Below are 13,646 nucleotides of genomic sequence, written 5' to 3' on the forward strand. Positions count from 1 at the left end.
CTGCAGATATAAACTAGTCCTGAAGCAAGTGGGAGGATTTGGGTGAATCTTGGGCATAGAAAGAACCTCCAACAAGAACATTGCTATAAATTCATTAGTGAAGTGAGCTGGTGGATGAGGGAGGGGCAGCTACGTTTGTACTGTTTGATCTTGTGAGGCTACAATGTGTGTCAAATGGCATTTCTTCAGCAGTGAAAAGAACAAAGTTATGTACACAGTACACCCCACAGGTGTGTAGCTGTGCATAGGCATGTACCATGCCATTTTTCATTAGCACGTTACCACTTTCACATTTTTTTGTGGCAGAAGCAAGTATCAGAGGGAGGGCCCCACTGAGCAAGAAACAGGCAGTGAATTTAAGTACATTACATGCAGCCTTAAGGCTTTTTAAAATAAAAATAAGAACTTTGAGGTTTTGCAAGAAAGTTTTTCAGCTTCCTTTTTTTGCCTTGAATTTATGAGCAGGCTTCCTTTATTAACTTGCTCCCAATTATTTCAGAATTGTTTCTACCACACATTATTAAATTTGCAGAAGACAAAAATGTCTGCTCAGAAATGTGTTGCAAGCATAAAGTACATTTTATTACATATTTGAAGAAGTAGCAAAACTTTGAATCCCTTTTAACATGGGGAAGGGAGTACCTGTAGGTTGCAGGACAGAAAATACCCATGACTTCATTTTCCATGGTCTGTGCATTATTTGGGGCTGTTTTAAAAGGTGTATACTCACTTGTAGACTTCCAAGTGTTTTTAAAGACTTGTTTGGTCCTTATTGAGGAAAAGATCCCTTATCCGTGCTCTATACTTTGTTCTCTGTAATAATAATAATAATAAGCACCTTAGCCCTATTTTTAACAGTATCTCTTTACCCTCCCCCAAAAAGATATAAAAAAAAATCAGACACTCATGTTCTCCTCGCATGTTTTCAGCATCCGGTGCTCTGAATTTTCAATGCAGTTGGTGGTAGGTTCTCTCTCTGTAACTACCTGGAAGAGTGTAAACAGGAAACAATCCTGAAACATCTGCCGTCATAATTCCTGTCTTGCATTTTGTTGTATCTCTCTTTGGATGACTAGTTTTTGATTCTACTTCATATTCTTACAGGAGTGGACCCAAGATGAAGCTGTCTTGGAGGAGCTGACTCAAAAGGTTGCTCAGGAACACCGAACTCACAGGTGAGCTTGACATGTTAAGGTTTGGATTTGTTTTTCTTTTTTATTTATTTTTTTTATTGTCATCATCCTCCTAGTACTTCCCTTCCTCCCCATGCTTTTCTGGCAGGGGTAAACTAGCCTATCTTCATGTTACTATTATGCTATGTCTCGCGGGATTTTTAATTAGCCTATTACAAAAGATTATCTGCCTCTTGTGAACACAAAATGGCCAAGGAACTTAATCCCAAATAAATGAGCATTTGCACCATAAGGTGTAATGAGCATGTGTAACACTACTTGCACTCTGTAGTAGACTTCTTTCTCTTCTTGGTTTCATTTAAATCCTGATGGTGAAAGACCCTGTCACTTGGTCGGGGTGGTCCAAGGGTCTGTCCGAGGGTTTTCCCCCTTTCAAGAGAGAGGGGGAAACACATGCTTTCAGTGTAATGAAAATGAAAATACCAGGAGTTGGGTTTTAAGTCTCGTGGTGGAAAAGATACAATACGGTGTTACTAGGTAATGAGCTAGTAGTGTATGTATTAGTGCTTCAGTACAAATACCTTCTTTGGAAGAAGCCTCCTTACATGTCATCTAGGTGTTTTGGTGGTGGAAGTACTCAAACCTGTAGAGTGCTGTTCTTAGAAAAATGGCAGTGCCTGTACGTCATTGGAAATATCTTTTGTGTTATATTATGAATTTGCATTTAAAGCTTTATTACATGAAATGCAATAGGAATATTATATGAAGGGTGCAGCACTCCCCATTATATGACAGAAAATAGTTGTAAAGGGGTAAATACCAGTCTCTGAGTCTAAGGCCATTCTCAGTCTGAGGTTCAATGAAAGCTTGGGCCTTTGATGCAACCAAAGGGTTAGCTTCCAAGCTGGCCATGAACAGGCCTGGTTCTGTTGTTCTCTCTCCCCCATGGGCTGCTTGTGTGATCTTGGTTAATTCACAGACTTGAAAGGAAAGATTTCCCTCCCCTGCTGTGCTCTTGAGTGCTATTTCTGCAACACAAAGAACAAATACTTATCCTCACTTCAGCAGGTATATCACATTCCACCTCCTTTCTCTCCCCCTTTCTCCCAAGTATTTGTCTGGTTCCTATATTTCTGTTTGTAAGCTGTGGTAAGGAGGAGCAAAGAGGAGAAACATTAATAGTGGCCTTCTTTTGGAGCAACCTGCAATCTATTCTGACCTGCTTTTGAGAACTGAAATCTGTCTGAATTCCTGAGCTGTGACAGGAGCATGTGTAGACACGTGTGTAAAAGTTTTCAGCTGGTTTGTTCTCTATTGTGAAAGAGAATCTGCTCAACGTTTGGATTTAGCGCCCGTGTTGTTGAACAGCCAACTTGAAAATGTAGGTCTTCCCTTTTAAGTAATTTTAAGAAACTTCAGTGGATTTGTATACTATTTTTGCAAATTAGGACCCATATGGCTCAAATTGGCCATCCAAAACTAGGCACAACCTGATGCAATGGCCTGATGAGTTAATAAAGCCTGGAAAACATTTGATGTGTACAGAAGAAACTGAGTAATACGATCAGTGCAGTTTGTTCCTCCTGTAATTTAAAGTGTGCTTTGTACCTTACCTGAGCAACATTTAGTAAAATTCCTCCCCTTGCTCATTATGATCCTAATGTTGAAAGTTAGTTCTGTGTTGTGCATTTCTAGGCAGTGTCTCCAGAGTGTCTTCTACAGTGGTTTGTGAATCTCCTATCTTTTCACTAGTATTTCTTGTGTGCATAGAATATTGAACCATTTGCTGCCTTTTGTTACTCTAATTGCAGTGGCATTACAGCAGCAGAGGCTGAGCTAATGTACATCAATGAAGTGGAACGCCTTGATGGGTTTGGACAGGAAATTTTCCCTGTGAAGGTATGTTAGTGTATATTATAAAGGAACATCTGAATCAAATGATGCAGAAGTCTGCAGCGACCTTTGGAATGCATGCAAGCTGTGTTTGTCCAAAAGAGACAGGACTTCTTTCACTGTTCTGGAGGGTGAAATGACTGCTGGTAGTTTGAATGGACATTGCAGCACGAGGTTATCTTAGGCCTGTAGTGTTACTTCTCATCCACCAAAAACCTTTTCACAGAAGAGGTTGCTGTGTGCTAGGGCCTGCTCGCTTGGGAAGCAGAGTTGCTCCTTGCTTTTCTTTGAGTGCTGTCTGAGGGAGAGTGGCTGGGGCAAATGAACCTCAGCTCTGGTCATCTTTAACAGGATAGGAAGATAAGACCTTTTCATGTCTTTCTCAGTTGCTATTTACCAAGCATTAACTTTACCTTTCCTTAGTTTCTTACATGTGCACACAGGTCCTCCACACATTTAAAACTGAGGGGAGGTTTCAAGGTTTCTTTTGCATTTGTAGTCGCTTTCCCTTCGCTGGAAGCCCCTTTCTGCCCTGAATGGTCTGCCTGGCCTTACGGAGCACATGCCACCATGATAAAGTTGTGCTGAGAAACTGAAAACTGCTGTTACCGACATGACCCGTTTCTCTTTGCTGACCAACCCAGCCACCATAAGTGGTGTACTGCTAGCAATTTTTCTGCTAGTTAAAGATGACTTGGAATTTAAAACCAAACCAAACAAAGAAAACCACACACCAAACAAAAGAACCCTTTCTGCTGAAGTCAAAATTGATCCTTTGGCCAGTCTCAAAACTGGCCTGGAGGGGAGGAGCTGAATGGCAAAAAAACTCCCTACCCAACAACAAAAATTATGGAGTGTCTATTGACAATGAATGAAATCAATGTTTTCTTTGAATTAATTCAGATTAATGCTGCATGCTGCTGCAAAGGATTTCTGTGTTGGAATTGTCATTAGATACTGCATGTCATTAAGATAAGTATGAAGAGTGGACTGGGTGCCCTGCAAAATTGCAGGAAGGTGTTACCCTGGTATCAAAGAGCAGCGTGCTGGCCTTGTAAATGAATAGAACTGCATTCAAAGGGGAAAATGAAAGATTTCTCTTTTGTTCCTGTCAGAAAACCCTGTTAGAAATACGTTTCTCTTTCTTTCTATATAGATACTTGTGTGTATACACATGCACACATGTACAAATGTACAAATACATACATTTTCCCCAACATTTTCCTAATCTCTTTGCCTTCTAAAGCTGCCTCTGGGACAAGGCAGAGGAACGTGTAGGCCTCTAATCAGACTAAACTGAAGACTGTCAGCCATAGGACCTCTGCTGACTTGTAGTATACGTGGAAGAATGCTGGCATACGTGGCATTGAAAATCAGTGCATAGGCTGGGGCTTGAAAATTGGCATCCATCACTTGTTTGCAAAAGGCCTAACACTTAGTTAGAAACAGGTGCAGATACTCCATTGTTGCCTTAGGGGATCAAGTACAGCAAGGCCAGGAGAACAGCTCTAATCTGATCTATTAAAATGCAGGGGCGCCTGATGGTTTCTAGAATTTGCTCATGCATAGTGCATTAACTTCTCTCATATCCTTTCTTCTAGCAATTCTTTTTAACCACACTCTTTGTGTTAGCATGATTTTTATTTACCACTTTAAAGTGTGAATCAATTGCTATATATGCAGCTGAGGAGGAGTTGTTTTTGTTGATAAATGTAGAAAAACCTCTTTGTTGACAGCATAAGCTTTTGTAGCAAAAAAGAAAAAGCATTTTTAAGAAAACAGCTGATTGCAAAATGGAACAGGAGCACATGGTTTTCAAACAGGAGGCTGCAAGGAGACGTAGGTAGGCACAAAACCAACAGAACTTCTGAAAAACAATGCAAGAACAGTGGATGCTGCGTTGCACGCAGATTAATATTTAACCTAATAATTGAAAAACAATGGAGGATGTATCTGTACAGAGATACAAGTACTTTTTAAGGTGACGTGCTGTGAACTTCTACACAGAGTACTTGAAGGAGGAAGTGTGAAGGGTATAGCTTTTGAGAGGGATTCCATCTCCAGGTGTGGTTTTCTGAAATCTCTACATGTTTTAACAGATGACTGGAGAAATACTGTGAATGTGAAAAAGGCCTATTGCTTTTGGTAGTCATACGGACTCTAGACAGCTAAAATCACAATGATAGGGAATGTGGTGTGCGTGTTGTTTGATAGAGGAGAACCTTGGGCTCGTTTAGACTTCATCTGTTTTCACTAATCAACAGAATGATTCTAGTTAAGTGCTAACTGTGTTGAAATAATGAAAATCAAGAGTCTGATGAGCAGTACAATATAGGTTAGTCAAGGGTTAGTCCTGCACTCATCCTGAAGAAGGGCTTCTGTTTGGTAGTTCAGCATGCATTCATATGCATGTATTGGCCAGTTTCTTTATTAAACTAAATATATTATCCTTTCTCTGCAGGATAATCATGGAAATGACATACACCTCGGTATTTTCTTTATGGGAATCTTCATAAAAAACAGAATTGGAAGGACAACTGTGATTTATAGGTAAAAACTAGTGTCTTCTGTATTTAAAGCGAGTTCCTATTCAGAGCTCCATGTGTGGGGTTTTTTCCTTACTTGTATATGTGACTTCAGTAGTGCCAATCCTAACTAAGGAGCAGTCACCTCGCTGTTTTCAGGATTGGTCTCTTGGCCATAAGAGATGCAATAAAGAATAATTTCTGATGTCTGAATGGGTTTGATGGCAAGAAAGACATAGTTGTCTGTCATGTATCTTGTTCTACTTACAAGGCTTTGATCCTTTTTCTTTTCTTGCCTTTATGTCTGCTTCTTCGATGCTTCTGAATGCAAATCTGTGAAACCTCACGGTTGTCAGCCAACATTTCTGAAAATCTGGTTGCCATATTTAGGTGCCTCACTAAAAAAAAAGCTGACCTTTCTCATTCCGTAATTTTGAAAATCCTGGCTGTGTCACGTGTTTGTTTGTTCTGCTGTTTATTTTGGTTGTTAAGAATCACTTAAACTTTTCCGTTAACTTTCTTTTGTGAGTTTTGTTACTTCTTATAAAAGTTTGTTTTGTATGAAAATGTTGCTAGAAATCTCCATGATTCCAGGGAGGCCAGGGTTTCACTCATTCTTCTTTGCTACTGTTCTGGTGGGTATTTCCATTACTGTTGGTGTTAACTTGAAGTAAATTTTTACTAGTCCCTGTTAGTAGAATATGAACATTTGTGCAGCCAAAAAATTGTGTTTTATGAGGTGCACTAATTTTTAGTTGGTAGCTAAGGCTTGTATCAGACTTGAGCTGGAATGTTGGGGTTTTTTGCTTTAAAAGGGCTTTCAGTGGTCATCTTAAAAAAATGTTAGGGCTCCCTTTTCCACATAGCTGATGTTTTGCATATTTAGTTTTGAGAATAAATTAGATGATCCTTTAACTGTGCCAGGTGACAAAAGCAAGAAGTTTCTTTACATGTAGAAATGATAGTTGGTTCTGGGATCCTTTATTCTTTGGAAATACGTTCTTCAAGCATCCTGCCATGACATGAAGAGGAATGCATGCTGCAAACAGAACAAACAAGTCCTTTCCATCCCCATGGATTGCTTGCAATGTACGCAAATGTCTGTCAGCTATTTGTAAGAAGATTATAACTCTGATCTTGGGTAACCTGACAATTACTTGAAAAAAAAGATTGCAAACATAATAAAACCAGAGTATTAACATGGTATGCATAGCCTACATAACCATGCTGTCAACTTAACCTTCTTCAGGAAGAATCGGCACTGGAGGAAAGTTGGAAATGGCATTTGGAGAGGAATGGCACTATTAAAAAAAAAAAAAATTAAAAATTTCCATTACATGTGGCTAAAATCAATCAGTTCAAAATGCCACAGTTCAGTAAAATGTTTATCATTAATGTATTTTCACTGTATCTTCTGAGTCTTCAAATTGGTGTTTTTAAAGAGAGCTTTTAACTCTCCTGCTTTGGGATAAGAGCTGAATATCTGTTTCTCCTTTAATCAGAGCATGACTTCCTTATTTTCCTGACTATGTTTCTTCATCAAACAGCTACTGAAAAGCTTTCACATAAAATGAGACTAATGTTGACTAAGGGATTCTTAATGTGTTTGTGAAATGTTTGAATGTATGTGTTGGCAAACTCTACTGCATTTTTTCACTCTACAGGTGGAATGACATTGGGAATATAGCACATAACAAGTCTTCGATTGTTCTAGAGTTGATCAACAAAGAAGAGAACGTGCTCTTTCACACAGTAAGAAAAAGATCTAATCAGTGTCATCAAGAAAGCTGCTTATATAAAAAATAAACCTTTAAAATTCCACTTTCTCAAAGGGGGTCACTCACCATAAGACACAGACCCCACCCCACCCTTCCAGCCCCCCGCCAAGTTTGCATTTGACTTTACGCAGAGAGTGAAATTAATTTCATTTAGCTACCAATATTTGTATTCTCTTCCAAGCACCCCAAATTATACCATGCTGGGAAGTCTGCGAAAAACTGAAGTGCTTGTTGGATGAAACATCCACAGTGCCACACTATCTTTCACGTTGGCATAAATATAGCAGCATAAGCAGTTGTAGAAACTGGGCATAAGCTACCATGCATGCACATACTGGAACTCAGAGGGCTGCAGTGCTGTTCTGTGCTATTTAAAATCACTCCACATCTCCCTGAACCAAGGCCAGTATAGAAATTGGACCAGCAAGCTTGAGCCATTTTTTTGTTGTTGTTGTCCCTCCTCCCCTCCTACTGTGACTTAGCAGTGAAGTGGCAGCATGTAAAGGCATGCCACTGTATTTCAGTAATTCAATGCCTTGAATGCTCTTGAGGGCACTAGACATGTTCTTGGCAGCCAGATTCTGTACATGATGGACCTTACCAAGCGTTATTGCAATTGGATTTTTAAAACTCTTCTTTGTTACTTCTTGGTAAGAATAACAAAATGAATGATTATATATATATTATTTTTTCCTATTTTTTTCCTTGTGTTTAAAGGATGATCTTGAAAATGCCAAATATATTTCACGGCTGTTTGCAGCAAGACACAAGTTTTACAAACAGAACAAAATCTGCACAGAGTGAGTACTCTTTCTTCAGAGTTGTTTTCTGACACCCTGCTTTGGAACTGATCTGAGTTTTGGCATGTCTGGTTTTGTTTGTTTTTTCTAGTTACTTGTGACAGTTATTCTTTTCCCCTTTCCCTTTTTTTCTTGTTTTGTTTTAACCACCAGCAAGAACAGACAATTGAGAATGAAATTTCATTCTGAGTCTTGTGAGGCTTGATGCTCCCCAAGCAGCCAAATCTGACAGTCTTGAATTGAAGCCGTTGGTCTCTGCCATTCATAACCCAGAGTTATTAGTATTAGTATAAACTGGAGTGAGGGGTGACATATGTTAACATGCCAAAATGTGAACTGCAGTAGCATTTTGAAGATGCACTACCCATCTAGCAGCTAAGGTTGGTGGAAAGCACAGGTTGTCATCTTATAATTTGGGTGGTATAATTTGTCTGCTGCTTATGTGCGCCAAACGAGGGAGGACACCTGGGAAAGTTAAGTTGCATAGCCCTACTAGCACAACGCAGCAGAGACATTAAATCTGAACCTGAAGGCTCCTTTAGGCTCTACTTTGAGCACTTACTAAGGAACTGGCCTTGAGCTAGTCCTCTCATACAGGTGGATTCATCCTAACTGAAGGAGGAATTCATGAGGCTTTAGTGATAAGTCAAAAGTCTGTTAGCTGAGGATGTTTCATTTATACCAGCACACAACAATTTTAGTTTGAGGTAAATTTAGCTTTCAGAAGTTTAGAGTTTTGAGAAATTTTTGTGATGTGCTGGGTTTGTATAGCAATGAGAACATGAATTCCTTGCAAAACTTACCAGGTTGGTTAGCTGGAAAGATATGAAGTCTCATCTCTACCAACAGCTCTAGTTAGAGCTGGACATCCCATCTGTTCAGCTGGGTAATGCCATCTGTTGGAAAATAAAGCCAAAATGATGAAGGGAAGATTGGAAGGTGTAGCTTTCTAATATTATATATGCACACATTATATTAACATACAGTGAGTTAGAGTATTGGAGAGACCAATGAGGTGAACTGCATAGAATGATCTTTTCACTTACAGAAAAGAGATGTTGATTAGATTTCAGATGGCGCTTACAGTTCTTGGGAGGTGAGTGGAAGACCAGAAAAGACATTTCTTCGCAGCATATAATGCATTTCAGTAGTCCAATACTAAATTTAATTTTAACGGTTTCAGAGGAATTGAGTTCAAAGGAAGCTCCTGATTGTCTCCCCTGTGACAGTCAAGAAAGAAAACAAAATACCATAGTCTGCCATCTTGGAATATTTCCCCGTTGAAGCTGTATATTGGGGTCAACAGAGAGGACTGTTCTGTTACCATTCATATTCAGACTGCAGAAGCAATAGCTTTTGATTGTGTTGATTTCTAAATACTGAGCCATAAGTATGTGGGTACCATGAACTGGGTGTATGTAACAGCTTCATATACAACTTACAAATATTTGGACTAATAAAGATAGAGAATGTCATGAGGTCACTGAGTGAAATAACTGGAGTTTAAAAATGTTTTTGCCATTAGAACTGCTCTCCTTAACTACAGTCTCATGTGGTATCTGCTTCTGTGTTAAAGCCACAGGTATTGATGACAGCATATGCCAATGTGTGTTTTCTAGCCAAATAATTTTCCTGTCCTCTGTGTTAAAATGATAGTTGTTTGTTTTCCTGCGTGCGTTTCCTCTAATTGCACATAACATCATTCACCAGATCAGAAACTGTAAGAGGACAAATTCCACCTTTCTCTTTTCACGTAAGCACTATATTTCTGCCTCCTTCAACTTGTTTCTTTCCCTTCCTCATTTTTTTTCCTCCTACACTCCTTGTTCCTTCCACTGCACCTGGCTACTCTAACAGTGTATGTGGCTCTGCTAGTATAATTTGATCAGTCATGCTTTTTTTTTCCCCTCCTGTTCTGTGTGCATTGCTTTGGAGTGATTGCTATGAATTTCATAAAATTGTCATTGTTTTAATGTTCACGTTAAATAACCTGAGACTGTGCCTGTGCGCCATGTTCGGTTTTTACTGCTTAAGAGACTTGTTTGATTCATTTTTAAACCAGGGTTTTTCTTTCTTGTGTTTCCAAGTAAGCCAAACAGGTTCATGAACAGAAGGCATATATATTTTTGAACTGGAATACTTCCTGTATGTAGAGAAGAACCTGAATTATTTTCATTTATTCGTATTTTTAAAATCTCATAAATGAGCAATACTTACAGATCCTTCATCTCTTGTTTTTCCCATTCGTTCTTGAATCAGAATTGAAATATTGTAGTTTCTAGTATTTCTCTTTACTTTTTCTTCCACAGACAATCAAGTTCTCCTCCCCCTATCCGACGACGGCCCACTTGGAGTAGGTCATCCTTGGTATGTGCCACAGTGGGGTCTTTAAGAATGTCTATACCATTTCTAATAGTATGGGGCATTGTATAAGATGGAATACTTTCTAAATTTCAAATAAGCACATTAACTCATTTCTTGTAGGCAATATGATTGGAATGAGTTTCAAGGGTGTGGCTGCCCAGGTTGATTAATTTAACTGGATAATATCACCACTGAGTATTAAAAATTACAGTCTTCAAGGCATTTTATTTTTATTTGCCCTGCAGAAACTGAGCATCCTTTCTACTGGATTGAGGTTATTTCAATATGTAGAGAAAATAATCCCCTAGAAAGAATTTGAAGTGTCTTGTGCTGTATACATCAAAACCTAGTTGTTACATAATTTTACAGCTTCTCATTTCACGTTTCTTCATTCCTCGTGGTTTTGTATGAAGTCTACTTAGAATTTACCAGCTTCTTGGGTTAAGAGCCTGTTTTCTGTGGGAAAGTACTGTGATTTTAAGTAAAAATATTATAATCAGTATAGGATTGTGACTCAGTTTTTCTTAAACTGTATTTGTTTCCCTTTAACTAACCTCCATAAATACTATAAATCTGACAAAACTGGGTAACTTTTTCCTGAAATCTTAAAAAAAAAAAAAAAAAAAAAAAAGTCAATGGGAGTCTTTTTTTCCCGGTCAGTTCTAAGGAAGCTTTTTTGGATCCAATTTTAACATGTAGTAAGTCACTATTTCTTACAGTAATTCAGAATCTGTTAAATAAGAGTAGCAACAGCACTGCTGATTCCTTAGACAGAGAGCAATATTATCTGTATGCAGGTTGCCAGTTTTCATGTGTGATATAGGTCATACCTGCTTTGTAGACCTTCCTAGAGTGATAACTCCATTAGCCTATTGCTGCATGGCAGAAAGCTAATGTGGGCAGCAGTGTTTTCTTGACATTTCCCCATGGTGTGGTTACAGCTTGTGAAAATGTTCCAAAATTAAGGTTAAGCAGGTACTGATATTAGGATAGCTTTATCTTTGCAGATTTCAGCACCGGCTATTTTCCTGTGTTCATATATATGGTCCTTTAGATCTAAAAGTTGCACTCTGTGTTTCCCAGCCATTGGCAGGAAAGCTGTTGTAGCTGGCTCTGGATTTCTTTGTCCTTTCATTCTTAGCATGTTTCTAAGGTGTCACCATACAATATGCAGGCTGTGTATTATGTTCTCTGAGGCATATTTATAGTATTTTTAGTATCTGCTAGTTTGGTCCCTGGAGATGACTATGAAAAACTGAAGGTGAAGAAATGAAATGTGCTTTGCATTCTTATGCTATGGCCTTAGATAGATATATCACAAGGGGAAAAAGAGAGCTGCCTTCTATATTAGATATGAAAAATGGAAGTCTACTTTTTCAAAGGAAAAACAAATCCTGCTGCCTCTTTGTTTTGAACATAAGCATGCAGCAAGTTTAAAAAAAAAAACACAAAAAAACCCAAAAAAACCCCAAAGTCTTAGGAAGATCAAGAGGAGGAATGTGTGCTCATCAGTTAAAAAGTGAACTGGGCTGCTAACCGTTCATGCTGAACTTTCAACTGTTTTTTTCATAATTGTTTTGTTAACTTGTTGGAACAGTTCTCTTTGGGGAGGGGGAAAAAAAAAAAAGCCCTCCTGACTGTTGTCTGCACTGTACATACCTTTATACACCTACCTATTCATTTGTCTTGTATGGTAATAAATCAGTAGGCATAAATGGGAAGGAAGTGAAAATGGAATCTTTGGGGTGAGGCTCTGCCACTTCGCTGAGGATCATGTTCATTACTTTCAGATTAAGACCCTTTATATTGGTTTTGGCATCATGGTGAACCTGTATTATTAAGTGTTACTTTAAAGCCATTTTATTCTGTTTCTTTTTCCTGTCAGGCCACCCAATGATGCTGGTTTTCCAGCAAAACCTTCTCAGTGTGGGAGATCTTAATATGATGATATGTTTAATTAGCTGATTTAAAAGAAAAAAAAAAATTCTAAGTGATCCTTAACTTGGATATTGACGTTCTGCAGACCTCAAGCTTCTCCTGTTCTGTCAGAAGAGGCAGATAGGCCTTCAAAAAAAAAAAAAAAAAAAGAGTAATTCCTAATTATTTCTTGCAGATACTTTCCACAACATATATCACAAAGAAAACTGTGTGCTCCAGTTCTATACATTCCCAGTAGAAGTCACTTCTTTTGCCTTGCACTTTTCCTCTGCCTCCATTTGTTAGGCTTTCCAAAATTTTGGTTTGTTCCAGACCAAGCTCCTCTACTCAGGTTGTCAGCAGCAGGCTCCTTCCCCCAGATTGTTCAGTGAGAGTCAGGTTTTATACCCTTGGAAGTAATTGTTGTAGCACAAATATTTCCTGTCATCTTCCAGCTCTGGCTTAACACAGTAATTTTGTATGCAAGAATTCATATGTGCGCTCAGTTTCTTTGATTCTCATTCCTTCTCCCCATTTACATAGAAAATGTAAATTTAACCCCTTCCCCACCCCCTCTTCAGTAGCTAACTTGCGTGGTGCTCAATTTGTGCATGTGCATGCAAAGGTAAATTATTTGGTATTTCTTTTTTGCCTTGGGCTTCCACAGTATTCCTTAATAACTTGAACTACTTGAATCAGCCTACATGAAAAGCCCTTATTCTGCTGTAAAGGAAGACATATTCACCAGACAAGAGTGTCTTCCTTCTCTTTCTGCTTACTTCATATATCAAAGTATGTTTTTATAAGCTTTGCTCAGTGACACCAGACAGGACATTACAGTGCAGGTGGTAAAATGTGATTGCAAAACGCATTGGTTTACCAATGGACAAAGCTGGTGAATATGGCATCAACTGTGATTTATTTCACTGCAAAGGATCCTGCTGATTTAATGCTGAATTGTCCCTGTGATACTTGTGTTAAAAAGCTTGTTGCAGTGCAGATTGTTGGAGGAAGGCTCCAATTCGTTATCTAGGGAATCCGATATTCGTATAATTTGCAGAGTTATTTTAAGTCCATATGTGCTCCTGTTGCTTGTATAACAGTGTTCTAGGTCCTTGAATTTGTTTCATCTTCTGCTTCTCTCCTGATTAGGTGTTTGTTTTGTTTCGCTTTAATTCTTCAAGGGCAAGGGCTTTTAATAAACTTTTGAAAAGTTCTAAGTGAGCTGGGAGTCTG

General features: G+C 38.6%; 1 protein-coding gene across 1 annotated transcript in view; it reads left to right on the plus strand.

The window, feature by feature from the left end:
- The window catches only part of PTPN14 (protein tyrosine phosphatase non-receptor type 14), a 124,276-nt gene that overhangs the window by 83,681 nt on the left and 26,949 nt on the right, over positions 1-13,646 (plus strand). The window contains exons 6-11 of the mRNA XM_052805415.1: positions 1,105-1,175; positions 2,945-3,032; positions 5,488-5,576; positions 7,216-7,303; positions 8,047-8,129; positions 10,439-10,496. Coding sequence (XP_052661375.1) covers positions 1,105-1,175; positions 2,945-3,032; positions 5,488-5,576; positions 7,216-7,303; positions 8,047-8,129; positions 10,439-10,496 — 477 coding nt within the window. The remainder of the gene's footprint in view (positions 1-1,104; positions 1,176-2,944; positions 3,033-5,487; positions 5,577-7,215; positions 7,304-8,046; positions 8,130-10,438; positions 10,497-13,646) is intronic.

This window comes from Harpia harpyja, chromosome 13 (genome assembly GCF_026419915.1).
Source record: "Harpia harpyja isolate bHarHar1 chromosome 13, bHarHar1 primary haplotype, whole genome shotgun sequence".
NCBI classification, from domain to species: Eukaryota; Metazoa; Chordata; class Aves; order Accipitriformes; family Accipitridae; genus Harpia; species Harpia harpyja.